The 15235-nt window shown below is 32.3% G+C and overlaps 1 protein-coding gene across 1 annotated transcript; it reads left to right on the top strand.

The window, feature by feature from the left end:
- Positions 1 to 9039: 9039 nt before the first annotated feature.
- Positions 9040 to 12312, top strand: LOC136975820 (BTB/POZ domain-containing protein 2-like). Its single transcript, XM_067270967.1, has 3 exons — positions 9040 to 9283; positions 10781 to 11022; positions 11244 to 12312. The coding sequence occupies exons 1-3, from the start codon at positions 9167 to 9169 to the stop codon at positions 12310 to 12312; spliced, it is 1428 nt and encodes a 475-aa protein (XP_067127068.1). The 5' UTR covers positions 9040 to 9166.
- Positions 12313 to 15235: the final 2923 nt, after the last annotated feature.

Raw genomic sequence — 15235 nt, 5'->3', positions numbered from 1 at the left:
TCTCGTTTTATTAATTGAAATACAACTGTGAGATAAGCAGGCGGTCAAGGGTTAATCTCTTCTGACAACTTAATCTTCACGGGCTGGTAAAGCCCGATCTCGGAGCTGTCGGATTTGATAGGAGGGCAAAACGAGTGGGGAGTGCGCCGGTAAGTTGACAGGTTTCCTTGGATAGACAGGAGACAGGTTTTAACATAACAAAATAAAAGTTTACTCTATAACTAAATTTAGGATATACAGATCTACATGAGGTTAAATACAGTTACAAATACTCCTATCGGGAGAGTGCCAAACAGTTCTACTTAGCTCGCGAAGCGCGTGCTCGTTCTATTTCCCACGTTCTAATGGTTTGCTCGCGGAGTTTCTAGCCCCCTAAATACCTCCCTTATGCGTAGCGGAGAGTCGATTTGGCGAACTTCGTCGTATGGAAGGGTCGTTGTCGTGGATGTTCTTCCAATAAGTGTCTTTTCCTCTTCTTGGATCCAGTCCGATGTATGGAGGTCCGGGAGACAGAATGCGCACGATGTCCCAACGATGACTTCCCGTTTAATCGCTCTCCCCGCGTTCTGGCGACTCTCGCTTTTATCCCCTTGTCGTGGGAAGGGGAGTCACGACCATCGAATGCTGACGAAACAGTGCTGAGTTGGCACTTGGGTGTCAAATTTCCCATCAGATTCTTATCACAAATGGTGATAACGATCTAATTCTCACCCGGAGGGTTCTTCCGTCGGATTTGTTTCAATTTCCGACATGGTTTAATTCCCGACAAATGCGTAAATTCGCGGATATTACACAACAATACATCAATTTATAAAAAACTTATTCGCTCGAATTATCATTAATCATAAATTAATTTTTGTTTTCATGTTAGTTATATTTTTTTGCTTTCGTTATTTAAAATAATATACATTATATTATTTCAAATAACTAAAGCAACTTTAGTTTAGTGTGCACTGTGCACTGTAATAACATTTTAATGTCGTTGCTATAGTGGTTGCCAATGAATGATATAATGCTTTCCATTTAAAAATTATTTTACTGTAAAATAATCCCTCATTTGTAAAGAATTAGTGAATGATGTTCAGTCTTATGCTTAAATGACGTATGGATGTTAATTATATTCATAAATTATTATAAGTTCTTTATAACGGGTTTACTTGTAAATAAAAAAAAATTGGCACGCTTGTTTAATGAATTAACTTCTTTTTATTTCAATCGAAGTTTACTTATTTCTCAATATAACAAGTTCGTTTGTAAGCATTTTTCGTGCCATATCAACGGAAATCAGACACCATCAGTTTATTTTCTAATAAAAAAACACAAGACTGATTTACATACCCCATTTTAAAATTCAGATTTTAAACAATTTACAATGTCATATTAATAACTTTTTTTCTCTTTCCATCATAGTAAGATTAACACATTTCATATTTGTAATATAATATTCTACAAATAAATGCGATAGGAAAAATACACGTCAGCAGATTTCATACGCGGACATCACTAGCACTACAAATGAAAAAATAACACCATTCTGTTTTTTGTTTTTTTTTTTTTTTGTTTTGTTTTCTTGATTGGAAATGTCGTATTATAAAATAAGTAACAATAGTCAACATCTTTTGATGAAGTTGGTCTTCTAATTGATAAACATGAACAAAATATTAAAGGCGCTAGCAAACAGTTGCTTTTACATTACATTTCAATTCGATAAAATGTTATAATTGAAAACAGAACTGTAGCCCCAATTTACTACTATAAAAAGTAAAACAATACTTTAAACTTTTAAAAGGACAGTTGAGGAAAACGAACAAATAACTTCGAAAAATAATTTTTATCTATGCTAATTCTAACGTAACTAATTTCATCAAAGAAAACATCGGTGGATGTCGTATCTCGCAGCTGTATATGATCATGCAACTCTAACTGCAGTGGTGTGTTTAGAAACATAGCAAGAGTTTTAACACGAAAACATATTATTAAACGATTTCCAGGAGTTGTATTACAAGCGTAAATTAATGTTTCTTTGCTCTATATCATTGTTATTGTTTCAGAGAAATAAATCGAACTTGTTATCGTTTATGTACATTATAGCTTCTGCTATTTAAATATTTATTTAAAATAATATATTTAATATAATCGGCCGAACTAAATTCAGTTTAGTGCATAACATAGTTTCTAGAAATTTAGGTTGCCAATTACATACTGTTTTTGATTTAAAATTGTTTATTGCAAAATAATATTATCATTGGCGAAAATATGCTGAAAATGTTTCATTCGGTTGGTTAGGTGTAAAATATGCTTAATAACACTGTATACTGATGGTATATACGCAAATACAGTATTACTCAATTTCGAAATTAATTACTTAAGAGCCGTTCTGTTAATTGTTTTGGTCGGTTTAATTTGAGCTCCTTACTGTTTGGCAATACGTCTACATCACCGTTTCCATGAGTCATAAACTTGTTTACATTACATTTGACCATTCGTCTTTAACTGCTTTCTAAAGCCCACTCAGAGTTGAAACATGTTGATAGAAAAGTCGTTGTGTAGAGAATCCAAAACAGAAGTCTACAGTACTGTTTGTCCGGCGATTTAATAGGAATAACCTGGTTACTTTTTATAACATTGAGATCTGTAGAAGCTTTAAGATGTTCGAAATGCTCTACACTTTTCCTCGCAGTGTGAAAAGCCGGTTTGTCTTAATAGAACACAACTTTATCCATCTCTCTTGGATACTTTAGAGGAACTTGTCTTTATAAATATAGCTTCAGTACATTGCTGATATATTATTCGGCATTCAGATTAACTGTATTTAGGACTTTTATAAGAGGAAGTGTGTTTTTTTTTCCGGTCATTCCACCTACCATCATGAAACCTTCCGGCTAGTTTTCTTAGCATTTCGTCAACCAAGTTTTGGCAATGTTTTTTCCAAAAAAACTGTAACAAATCTTCCGAACTTTATTGTGGTAGCTTAACTAGAAATATGCTTCATCCACTTTCGCCATAAATTTCGATCTACCTACCGCCAGGTGTCGCTCTTACGGTTTGCGATCATTTTGTTTCAGTTTTCCGGAAAAGCGATGAACTTTAGTCTTCTGTACTTTTGTTGCTTTCAAATCCTTACTAATTATATTTTGTACAGACCTCTGGCAAGGTCCAATTCTTTTGTCAAGGTTTCTGATACTTGGAGGAGAGGATTCGGTGTAGACATTACTTTGCAAACCCTCTCAATACTGGCATTGTTGCGCTCAGACCTAGGTTTCGAACAACGTTTTAAACGACCCCAATTTTCCGCATTTCATCGTTTTTTTTCGTACGATAACTAACCATTTCTCTTACCGTCTCTAACTTATAGGAATGGAACTATATTTTTGTAATTTCACGATATCTCTGAAAGTCAATCTTTATTCGGAAAGTACTTTTACGCGGACATCGATATCACGGTTTTTGTGCGGCGCTATTTATTCAAATTCCTTACGCAAACAATTTTACGACATAGAAACAATTATGAGCAACTACAGAAAAAGTCTCGTGGGTCTTGTCTTGTATTGACAATTAAAAAATATAACAGAGTAAACTGGAGTGAAATTTAATTATACGCTATTGTAATATACTCACAAAATATAGTACAAAATATTGTCATACATGCAAAAACATCCTTGATTCGATGCTGCTCCTCCTATAAACCGCTAAAAGCTGCGAATATGTGAACGGTAAAAAGTGAGAGCCATTATTTTTATTATACATTTTGATGTATTTTTAATGTAAGTATATTAATTAAATGCTTTTATCATGTATAAAAAAGTTACGTCGTATTTGTATGCGTATTTGTAGTGTGTAACTGTATGTTAATTTAATGAGTGTTTTTGGTTTTTCCGGCTTAGTTTGCGTAAATGGCTGGCGATAAAAATACGGTTCAGATATCAGATTAAAGCGCTTATTCTGTAGAAGACGCCACAACAGGTATATTTCAGAAAGGTGCTATTGTTCAAGTGTAGCGAACTGGCAAATTACAATGGGACTATGCGACTAAGTCTATGGGACAAACATGGGGTCTCATTTCCTGTTAGCTTTATCCCGAGAAATTTTTTCTGACTTGCAGTTTTATTATTTTGAATACTGAGATTAATAAATGACCATTTTAGTTACTAAAACCATTGTTTTTATCACCCTCTCCTAACTCAATTTCATTAATCCTGCATCCTCTCAAATGCCTAGTAGCTACTGTCTATCTGAAACATTTACCGTATTTTACGGACTATAAGACGCTACGGACTATAAGACGCACGTTAATTTTTAAGCAATTTAAAAAAAAAAAAACCTATAAGACGCTACGGACTATAAGACGCACCTGAATTTTGGAGGCAATTTTTCGAAGAAAAAAGTGCGTCTTATAGTCCGTAAAATACGGTACTCATCATGGATTTCTAAATAAAACAAGTAATCAAATAAAAATTCTTTTAGCGTATTTTTCAATATAAAATAAAAGTGTTTACTCACCATTGTGCTTTGAAATTTACTCAAACACCAAAAAATTTGCGTGAGATGTGAATTCATAAGTCGTGGAAGAAATATAAAAACAATGCATTACAATAATGACAGCATTGTATTGTTTCCTGCAAAAGTAAACAATAGCTGACTTCAAAACAGAAGGAAAAAAAAAGTTTGTTTCTTCTTGTGAAAGACAAAAACTAATGCTAAAAAAGCTTATTTTATGTAATTTTTAATCTGAATAATTTCTATAATCGTATAAACAATTTATTGTTTTTATTTAAGTGTTAAATCTATTAGTACAGATTTCAAGAATTTATTTTTATACTTTTTAAAATATTTTAAATCAAATTATTAATGGATAACTATCACTTTGTTTACTATCTATAGAGAAATTACATTTATGTACAGATGAATTTCTTTAATTAAATTTTATATCTTAATATGAACAGAAGTATACAAAGCAGTGATATTAAATACTTTTTCTTTCATTCATACAAAAATCATATAAACAAAGCGTAATCTGAAAAGCCAGAATTTTAATTGCATTTATTTTTAAGCGTTTTAGAGTTGTTGCTTTTACTTTGCAACTTATTGTTGTAATAACAAATATAAATAAGGCTACAAATAATTAAACTAGTTCAGTAATGCTGCATCAGCGTATAGTCGGAACGAAGCTGCTCGCACCTTTATTTTCTTGATTATGAGGGAAAAAGAAACAAAGAATCATTCGTTCTCAACAATATATTTGATTTCTACTGGATCATTTAAAGGTACAAATATAAGGTAAGAATAAGCCATTAATTAATTGCTATGCCAACGTTTCACGAAATTCTGTCTATCACTACGGGCCTTGGACTTACAGATTGACTCGTAGCGATCTTTATTGTAACTCTTTAAAAATACTGAGTCAGTTATTTTTTCACTCGACTCAATGTAACATAGGTAAGACCGATAGCTCTCTCTTTCCCCCTACATCTATTTTGATTTTTGGAAGAGTTAATCCCTGTGATTTATGTATAGTCATCGAGTATGATAAGGTAAGGGAAAACTGTCTACGAGATCGCAATATACTGCCATCGTTCAAAGAACGTGTTATGGGGATTATCGGAAACAGATTACCATAGATGAATTCCACTAAAATAAACAGAGGAAGAGCTGGAGGGCAAGTATTAGGAGCATGTATAATGTAGCGTATAGTTCCTAGTGAACCATTGATGAGACCTCCTTGCACCCATAAGTTGACTCTCGGCATGATTCTGGCATTAATTGAGAGATTCAAATGCTTGGAGAGACCAAGAGCTGAGTCATCTTTGGACGAAGGCAGGGCAATATCTGGAGTGTTTTCAGATGCTATATAAGCAACAGGGTATCCAGTTGACTGCAAGTAGTCTTCGTTGTTTTGTTTAACTTGCTCGTTTGTTGAACATAGCCGTTTTGAACTGATCAAGCTCATCTCTGGATAAATAGGCTCCATTTCTTGTTGTCAGAGTGTTCAGATCTGTATCAGAGAAATCAGCCGAAGATAGATGTTGTAAGACATCTGTGAAGGAACTATCTGCGCTATTTTGTCTATGAGAATTACTAAGTTCAAAGAACTTCACAAAAGAATCAAATGCGAATGTAATGTAATGTCCCAACAAGGTCTTTACCTTGCGGCTCTTTTTGTTACATTACATTATAAAAAACACTCGAGGAGAGAGGAGTATCTTTAACACGAGAAAGCTGACGAAAATCACCAAACAAATACATAAAGAATCCACCAAAAGGCTCATCTTTCTCGGGGTTTATCTCCCTCAATCTTCTCTCGATCATGTAAAGCATTCTTGCACCAATCATTGATATTTCATCGATGATGATGAATTTGAGCAACTTCATCTCAATCTGCAATCTCTGTGCAGCTACTTCATTTAGAGATCGAAATTTCGTACTAACGATAGGAAGACAAAGAAGAGAATGGATCGTAAAGCCATCAATATTGATCACTGCTACTCCATGTTATAGAATAATAAGTTAAAAAAAGAAAACTTTTTAACTTATTGTCGGAACGTAATGACGACTAATACTTGACTTCGTGCATTCCTTGTCCGCAGAATAACTCTGGAATGAGTTGTCCGATCTTGATGAAATTTTCTACGACGACTCATCATCACTCAAGGATAAACTGATTAAAATTTCAACTTTCAAAAATGATTCGTTTTTGTAGAACTGGATATAGGTGTTATTCTTAAGTATGGATCATTTTTGAGAGTTGAAATTTTAATCAGTTCATCCTTGAGTGATGATGAGTCGTCGTAGAAAATTTCATCAAGATCAGACAACTCATTCCAGAGTTATTTTCTGCGGACAAGGAATGCATGAAGTCGAGTGTTAGTTGCTTCCTGCACGCACGTGTAGAAGCGCCATCTGGTGGTCGGAAAATATGACAAGCATTAAAACGGTAATTTTGAAAGGTAAATGTTGTCGCTAACTGGACACACAACAAATATAAAGAATCTTTATAGAATAATAAGTTTAAACAAGTCTTCTTTTTAAAACGTGAAGCAGCAGCGATTAATATTGATGGCTTTACGATCCATTTTCTCCTTCGTCTTCCTATCGTTAGTACGAAATTTCGATCTCTACATGGAGAAGCTGCGCAGAGATTCCAGATTGAGATGAAGTCGCTCAAATTCATCATCATCGATGAAATGTCAATGATTGGTGCAAGAATGCTTTACATGATCGAGAGAAGATTGAGAGAGATAAACCCCGAGAAAGATGAGCCTTTTGGTGGATTCTTTATCTATTTGTTTGGTGATTTTCGTCAGCTTCCTCCTGTTAAAGATACTCCTCTCTACTCGAGTGTTTTTTACGATGTAATGTCCCAACAAGGTAGATTCGCATTTGATTCTTTTGAGAAGTTCATTGAACTTAGTAATTCTCATAGACAAAATAGCGCAGATAGTTCCTTCACAGATGTCTTACAACATCTAGCTTCGGGTGATTTCTCTGATACAGATCTGAACATTCTGACGACAAGAAATCGAGCCTATTTATCCAGAGATGAACTTGATCAGTTCCAAACGGCAGTAGAGCTATATCCAACAAACGAGCAAGTTAAACAAAGCAATGAAGACTACTTGCAGTCAACTGGATGCCCTTTTGCTTATATAGCAGGGGTGGGCAAGCAAGAGTTCAGTGGGAGCCGAAATGTAGGTTTTGCAAAATGCATGGGAGCCGCAGTTCTGTACTATCGTGGTGGATAGTATGGTAAGGCCGGAAAGGATAGCACTTTCAGCAAGAGCCGCATGTAACTCAAAAAGAGCCGCACTTGCCCATGCCTGTTATATATCATCTGAAAACACTCCAGATATTGCCCTGCCTTCGTCCAAAGATGACTCAAGCTCTTGGTCTCTCGGTCCCTCCAAGTTTTTGAATCTCTCAGTTAATGCCAGAATCATTCTGAGAGTCAACTTATGGGTGCAAGGAGGTCTCGTCAATGGTTCACTAGGAACTATACGCTACATTATATATGTTCCTAATGCTCGCCCTCCAGCTCTTCCTCTGTTTATTTTAGTGGAATTCGATAGCTATCAGAGGACCTTTCATCTATGATAATCTGTTTCCAATAATCCCCATAACACGCACTTCGAACGATGGCAGTATATTGCGATCTTGTAGACAGTTTCCCCTTACCTTAGCATACTCGATGACTATACATAAATCACAGGGATTAACTCTTTCAAAAATCAAAATAGATATAGGGAAAAAAGAACAGCTATCGGTCTTATCTATGTTACATTGAGTACAGTGAAAAAAATAACTGACATAGTATTTTTAAAGAGTTACAATAAAGATCGCAACGAGTCAATCTGTAAGTCCAAGGCCTATAGTGATAGACAGAATTTCATGAGACATTAGCATAGCAATTAATTAATGGCTTATTCTGACCTTATATTTGTACCTTTAAATGATCCAATAGAAATCATATATATTGTTGAGAACGAATGATTCTTCGTTTCTTTTTTCCTCATAATCTAGAAAATAAAGATGCGAGCAGCTTCGTTCCGACTACACGCTGATGTAGCGTTACTTAACTAGTTATTATATAAAAATTCTTTATATTTGTTGTGTCTCTAGTTAGCGATAACATTTACCTTTCAAAATTACTGTTTTAATGCTTGTCATATTTTCCGACCACTAGATGACGCTTCTACACGTGCGTGCAGGAAACGACTAACACTTGATTTCATGCATTCCTTGTCAACATTAGAATGAGTTGTCCGATCTTGATGAAATTTTCTACGACGACTCACCATCACTCAAGGATGAACTGATTAAAATTTCAACTCTCAAAAATGATCCATACTGAAGAAAAACCTCCTATTTCCAGTTCTACAAAAACGGATCATGTTTGAAAGTCGAAATTTTAATCAGTTCATCCTTGAGTAATGGTGAGTCGTCCAAGAAAATTTCATCAAGATCGGACAACTCATTCCAGAGTTATTTTGTTGACAAGGAATGCACGAAGTCAAGTATTAGTCGTCACTACGTTCCGACAATTAGAACAAAACTTTGTACTATATTTTTAATGCGCTTATTCATTTTTCTACGTTATCTCACAGTTCGATAATCAAAGTTCATTTGATATTAAGGATGAACTGATAAGTAATGTATACCTCATATAAAACAGATGATTTATTTTGTAAATTTTACTTTATATTACGATATTTTTATAGCGTTAAATTACCAATCTTCAATTTGTAAACTGTTTTTCTATGAAATATTCAAGCTTCTGCGTAGACTTTGTGTAATAAGTTGTTAATTCTAGTTTCGTTTAGATAAGCCTACATAGAAACGAAAATAAGTTTCTGTTTACATTAATAAACAAAAGGTAAGCAATGTTGTAAGTTATAATTTATATTTTGTTAAATTAAAAGTTTAAAATCATAAATTTCTTAAAATAACGGGTGCATCATAAAAATATTAACACTTATATGGAGAAGATGCGCCGTCATTGAGGAACGAGTAGAGGGGCGAACATTGATTTAATTTTGATTTTGTTTTTAGTTTTAGTTTGGTTTCAGTTTCGGTTTTGATGTAAATGCCAGAGTTTTATTATCTTTTAATTTATGTTTGTGTATCCGTTAACTTCAAGGGTAGATACCAATTGCCCTACAGAACTTTTCTGCTTAATTGTAAAAATAAAATAAAAATAAATAAATTTAATTATTATTTTTAGGTTTAATTTATTTAGTATTAATTTATTTTTTAATTAATTCAATCTTCTAAATTAGACAAGAAATACAATCAAAATAAAGAATCAAACATGATGTTTTTATTGTTGACTTTACATAGCATATTATTATTATTATTGATTATTATCATTTATCTTATAGGTGCTATATGAATTTCAATAATAATTACAATGATCTTTTACTTTATAATAATAAAATAATATATTGTGCGAGACATCAGAACGATGTGATAAACTCATCTTTCTGCTTGCCAGAGATGAGACCGTTTTCTTCTTATCGCCCCGCAATGGCAACGGAGAATATAGATGTAGGACATGTTATTAACGAATCTAGTCAGAAATATACTTGTAATGCAACAGGCCTTTTACATCAAAGGAGCCTTCTGCTTGGATCTGTCGAGACAAAATATATTCTGTCTTGGTGAAACGGCTAATTTCCATGTCAGCGAAAGGCGTTTGCTCTGTGTTTCATAGAAGAAACACAATGCGTTTCCGGCAGTAATTATTCTGTTTATGTTATCTGAATCTTTATCAATTGAGTCGAGCAGTTCTTTGCCGATGAGTGCAAGATGCGATGCATTTTGAACTCATCGTGATAAAGAGAGTAGAGAAACCATACGAAATTTCTAAAACGTCACCGATTTTGTCTATTGATTGTCTCCTAATGTCTTAAAAAATTTGGAAAATCATTTCTTTCTTTCTTACTGGCACTGTCTCCCAGCACGAAGATCATCCTTTATTAAAGGTTAAGTTGAGATAAAGTTTATGTTTACAATCCGTGTGTATATCACACTACATAATAGTCAGGAAAAGTTTAGATATTACATATATTATCAAGTTTAATATGAAAACCACAGTAAGGTCTGAAAGAGCCACATGACTTACTTTCGCAGTTTGGTCACTGTAGCCATATACAGTACTGTGCAGTTTAAAAATTCTCATTTTTACAGAAAAACTGATGAATGGATTATTGTTAATTTACAATTATTATTTCAGAATATTTATATTTTTTAATTTTATAAAATTGATTATTTTAATCTGTTTCTTCAGATGGCCTGGCAGTCAGTAACCAGAAACCTAAACGAGAAGATTGCTTACTTACTGACAACAAAAGAATTATCAGATATTACACTAATTGTCGGTGAAAACAAAAACTCTTTCCTTTCACACAAGTTGCTGTTATCAATGTACAGCGAGGTTTTCTGCAACATGATTTATGGCTCAGTGTTAAATGACGATTATAAAATAATTCTATCAGATGATAATTCCACTGCTGTTGATATTTTCTTAAAGTAAGCTCATAATTTAATGTACTAATTATAATTATTATTTTATTAATATTTATAGCCTTACACTTTTTAGTTAAATTAGAACTGTTTTTAAAGACTACCGCTTTAATTCTAACTTATTGGCTATGTTAATTATTATTTTTTATTTGTAACTTTGAGTGAAAGTTTAATATATATATATATATATATATCTTTTAATTTCAATTATTACATAATTATTACAGGCACATTTATGTGAATGAAATAACATTACATTCTATATCTGAAGCTACATCAGTATTGCGCTTTGCACATAAATATAAGGTAACAAGTTTGAAGAAAATTTGTGTCACTTATTTGAATAATCATTTATGTCAGGATTACATTTTTGAAATATACGAAACAGCAAAAGATATCAATGAAGAACCATTAAGAGAAACGTGTTGGAGGTTCATTAAAGATGACATTTCTGAAGTTATCAAGAATGAGAAATTGTTATCTGTGAAGTTTGAAACCATGTTAGATATCGTATCGAATGATGATTTTAAATTAGAATCGGAATTAGATATGTACAATGCAATTGTGGCGTGGGGAAGAAAACAAATTGAAGATAGTAACCCTAAAAAATTACTTGAAAAAGTTTCTCCTTTAATTCGACAAGTGAGATTCATTTCTATGACTTATCGCGAGTTGTTAGGATCACCTTCCACTGATGGTCTTCTAACAAGAGATGAACTATTTGAAATAGTTCGAAAAAAAAGTAGAAATGTAGAAAAACTAGGTGTAAATACATGCAACGTACATCAATGGTACAATCCAAGGACGTTTCGATCATTTAAATTGTATCATTTCTACTCGATTTGTCAGTGTCATTTACAGTGTTTTAGAAATTTTCCAACTATAACGGAAATGTTCAAAACACGTTATCATAATCTTTGTATATGGGGAGTTTTCATGAAAATTGGATTCACAAGATCTAGTTATGAACCATCCATAAAACTAAAAATAGATGTTACTTTAAAAGTTACTAATAAGATGACATCTGCAACGTGCCATAATACTGTAAAAATTACAGTATTTATAAAGGAAAAACGGATAGGAATCAACGATATACCTGTATATTTATATCGTCCAGTTATTGTAAAGAAGAATGAAATCTGTGAAATTATTCTTAATCCGTTATTGCATTCAACGCTGTCTTCTCACACATTTGTCTCCTGTAGATCAAACTGTTCTCTATCAAGCCAGTTAGAAAGAACAAATTTTAATGAAAATTCACCCCATTTTAGTGCAATCATTGTAGAAATTATGTGAAAATTTTCAATAATATTTAAAGAAAAATGTAATTAATAAAAGTAATAAATTTATTTAAATAGATTACATAAAATCTAGTTATGTAATCTATTTAATTATGTATACTGTATACTGTATACCTTCAAATACATAATTCAATTATGTACCTATAATTTACAGAAATGGGTAAAAATTTCAGTATTAGAGGAACATTTTCGTAGCAAATATAGAGTATCCCACGTAAAATCGCCTTCACTGACCACCTGATTGAGTAGATTATTGCAATCTTTATATTAAATAAAACGGGACTAATTATACAAAGAAACTATTTGAAAACTGGCATAATCACTGCTTTATCGTTTGAGGAATGGCTTTCAACCGAAGTACCGTAAAATGTGATTCTTGAGCACACGCCCTACAACAGGGCTTTCCTTGTACTATTACTATTAAATAAAAGTTAGATTTAATTTGTAATGCGATAATCATGGTGAAATATTATTTTACAACACATGCTAAAAATTGTGGAATGGTTCAAATTTTAGGTTTTCTTTATTTGTAGCATCCTGAATAGTAGTACTAACAATAAATACCACTTTCTAGAAATATTCTTTAGCAGGTAAAACTGATAGTTATGAAAAACTTAAGCATCGCCCCTGACTTTTTTGAAAGCATAATCAAGATTAGACCATTACTCTGACTTTATCTTCACTCCTACTGTGTTTGTATCTCCGTAAACAGTAGTGATGGTTAATGAAAATATACTATAAAACGTATACTACTACCGCGTTCAAAATATCAAAATTTCTTATATAATTTCAGTACATACAATAGAGTTTTACAAACTCAACCTGATATGGACTGAAAAGGTGGCGAGTTGCCGGAAATAACGTTTTACACGACTCGTAAAATGAGAAACCTATGATGCTAGTCTACATAAAAGAATTTTCGTAAAGGTAATATATGTACAAATTCATATACGTATTAACTACAAACCAGTAGTGACTATATCTATTTGTAGTTAAATTTTAATTTTAAAAGATATTGACTATTCAATGGTCACTTTCGAGTTAGTGGAAACACGGAAAAGGGTTATATTCTTTGATATTCTTTGAGTTCATGTTATTACGTGCTGCCGAAGAAATATAATTTATTTTATCGTAGTTTTAGATGTAAAAGTCAGATTAAATGTATTTTGTTTTTGAATGACACGACGACTTTACGGAATGCAGAGTTATCGAAAGTCGAGTTTCCTGGACTCTATTTGAGAAGTTTATGTAAATAGAGTTAGCTAGAGAAACAAAGGTAAAAGTTTCTGATCAGTAGAGGAAACGAAGGTAAGATTACGACTGCATATTTCTCAAAGTTGGCAACATGACTGCAGAGATTCCCATGCACACATTTTGCTATTAATTGCGCCACCAATAAACCAAACCCTGCTGTAACAATCATATTCAAAACTCCAGCAAAAAGATACTTAACTTTTCCGGAAACATTTAAAATTTTGGTAACGTCATCTGTTATGATATTTTATTTTAAAAACTTTTCATATTTTTAATTATTATAAAATGGTAAAAAGCTTAATTTTCAGGATAGGAATGGATTTTATACAAAAAAAAAATGTAAATGCTAATAACGAAAAAAATTGTCATTAAACCTGACCCTGCTGGAGATTTGACCCCGTTTATCTCCTCATTCCCTCGATCTTAAACCGCCAAAATTTATTAGCATCAATTCCTCTAATATACAAACCTTTATGCGAAATTTTAGACATTTTCGACAAAAAGCGTAGGAGTTATTAAACTTCAAAGGGGTGAACAAAATCGTGTCTCCCCCCGCACACACTAACATTCATCCATACATTGTTTTTACCCGAATTTTTTTGCATTTCTCTACATTTCAAGGTTCTCTGAGTCCAAAAATGTAAATAGCTTGAAATTATTTTTATGACTGATATATCCATTTCTTATATATATAACAGAGACGGAAAAGTAAAAATATTCATTATTCATTATTGTTTTAGTTATTTTAAATAATCTCTTCTGTAAAATAAAAATTAATTTTAAATTTATATTTTTATATTTAATTGAATTTCATTTCAATTTAAATAATAAGTAATCCTGTATATTAACAATGTAAATATTTACCGAAATATTAAATAATTCAATGAAATATCTTCATTCAGCAATATCAACATTAACTGAAATACAGTGTTTATTTTCTTTATAATCTTTACGTAGGTAAGTACAATATAACTTATTTATAATAACTTAGAATGTTAAGGCAATAAATATATTTAAAGTACTGTATTTCAAATAATTTAATAATAAAACAAATTAAAAATTGTTATTGCACGCTGGAATTATCGCTATGTTTATAAATTATTCTACACGTTTTAAGGAATAAAATAGTCCAAAAATACCGGCGTTTAAAAACTGCCAGGATTTTTTGGGGGGTGATTTGTCTCGGGCATGTTAGGCCACTTGCCTTGCCAACAATGGTCAGGTTAATGGCCAGTTGGGTAGTAAGAATGTCTGAAAAAAAGGCTCTCTTTGTTCCCACAGTGAATGGAAATTAAATAAAACAAAACTATATTAATAAGCTATAAATATAAATGTTCACTGATTTAACTTAATTTTTTATTTTCAGTTATGTACGTTAAAAGAATGAATTATTAATTAATATCTAACTAGAATGAATTCTATTTTAGAGTTCATTTTAATTATGTGTGAATGTATCATAAAGTAAATTATTTCAATAGTTTCTTCTTAGTTCAAACTTTTTTCGCTTTTTTGCAGATAAAATGATATGATTACTTCTATACGGAGGTGATGCCCCTCAAGAGGACATTCTCGGAAAACTGGCCCTTATTTAAGTGTTATAAACGTGAAGAAAATTTGGAAAACTTCCCTTAGCTAGCCCTTTGGCCATACGCGAACCCATGACC

The sequence above is a fragment of the Centruroides vittatus genome, unplaced genomic scaffold (genome assembly GCF_030686945.1).
Source record: "Centruroides vittatus isolate TY-2023 unplaced genomic scaffold, ASM3068694v2 contig_388, whole genome shotgun sequence".
Classification (NCBI taxonomy): domain Eukaryota; kingdom Metazoa; phylum Arthropoda; class Arachnida; order Scorpiones; family Buthidae; genus Centruroides; species Centruroides vittatus.
The sequence above is the reverse complement of the archived record's forward strand: the minus strand, read 5'-3'. Positions and strand labels throughout refer to the sequence as shown.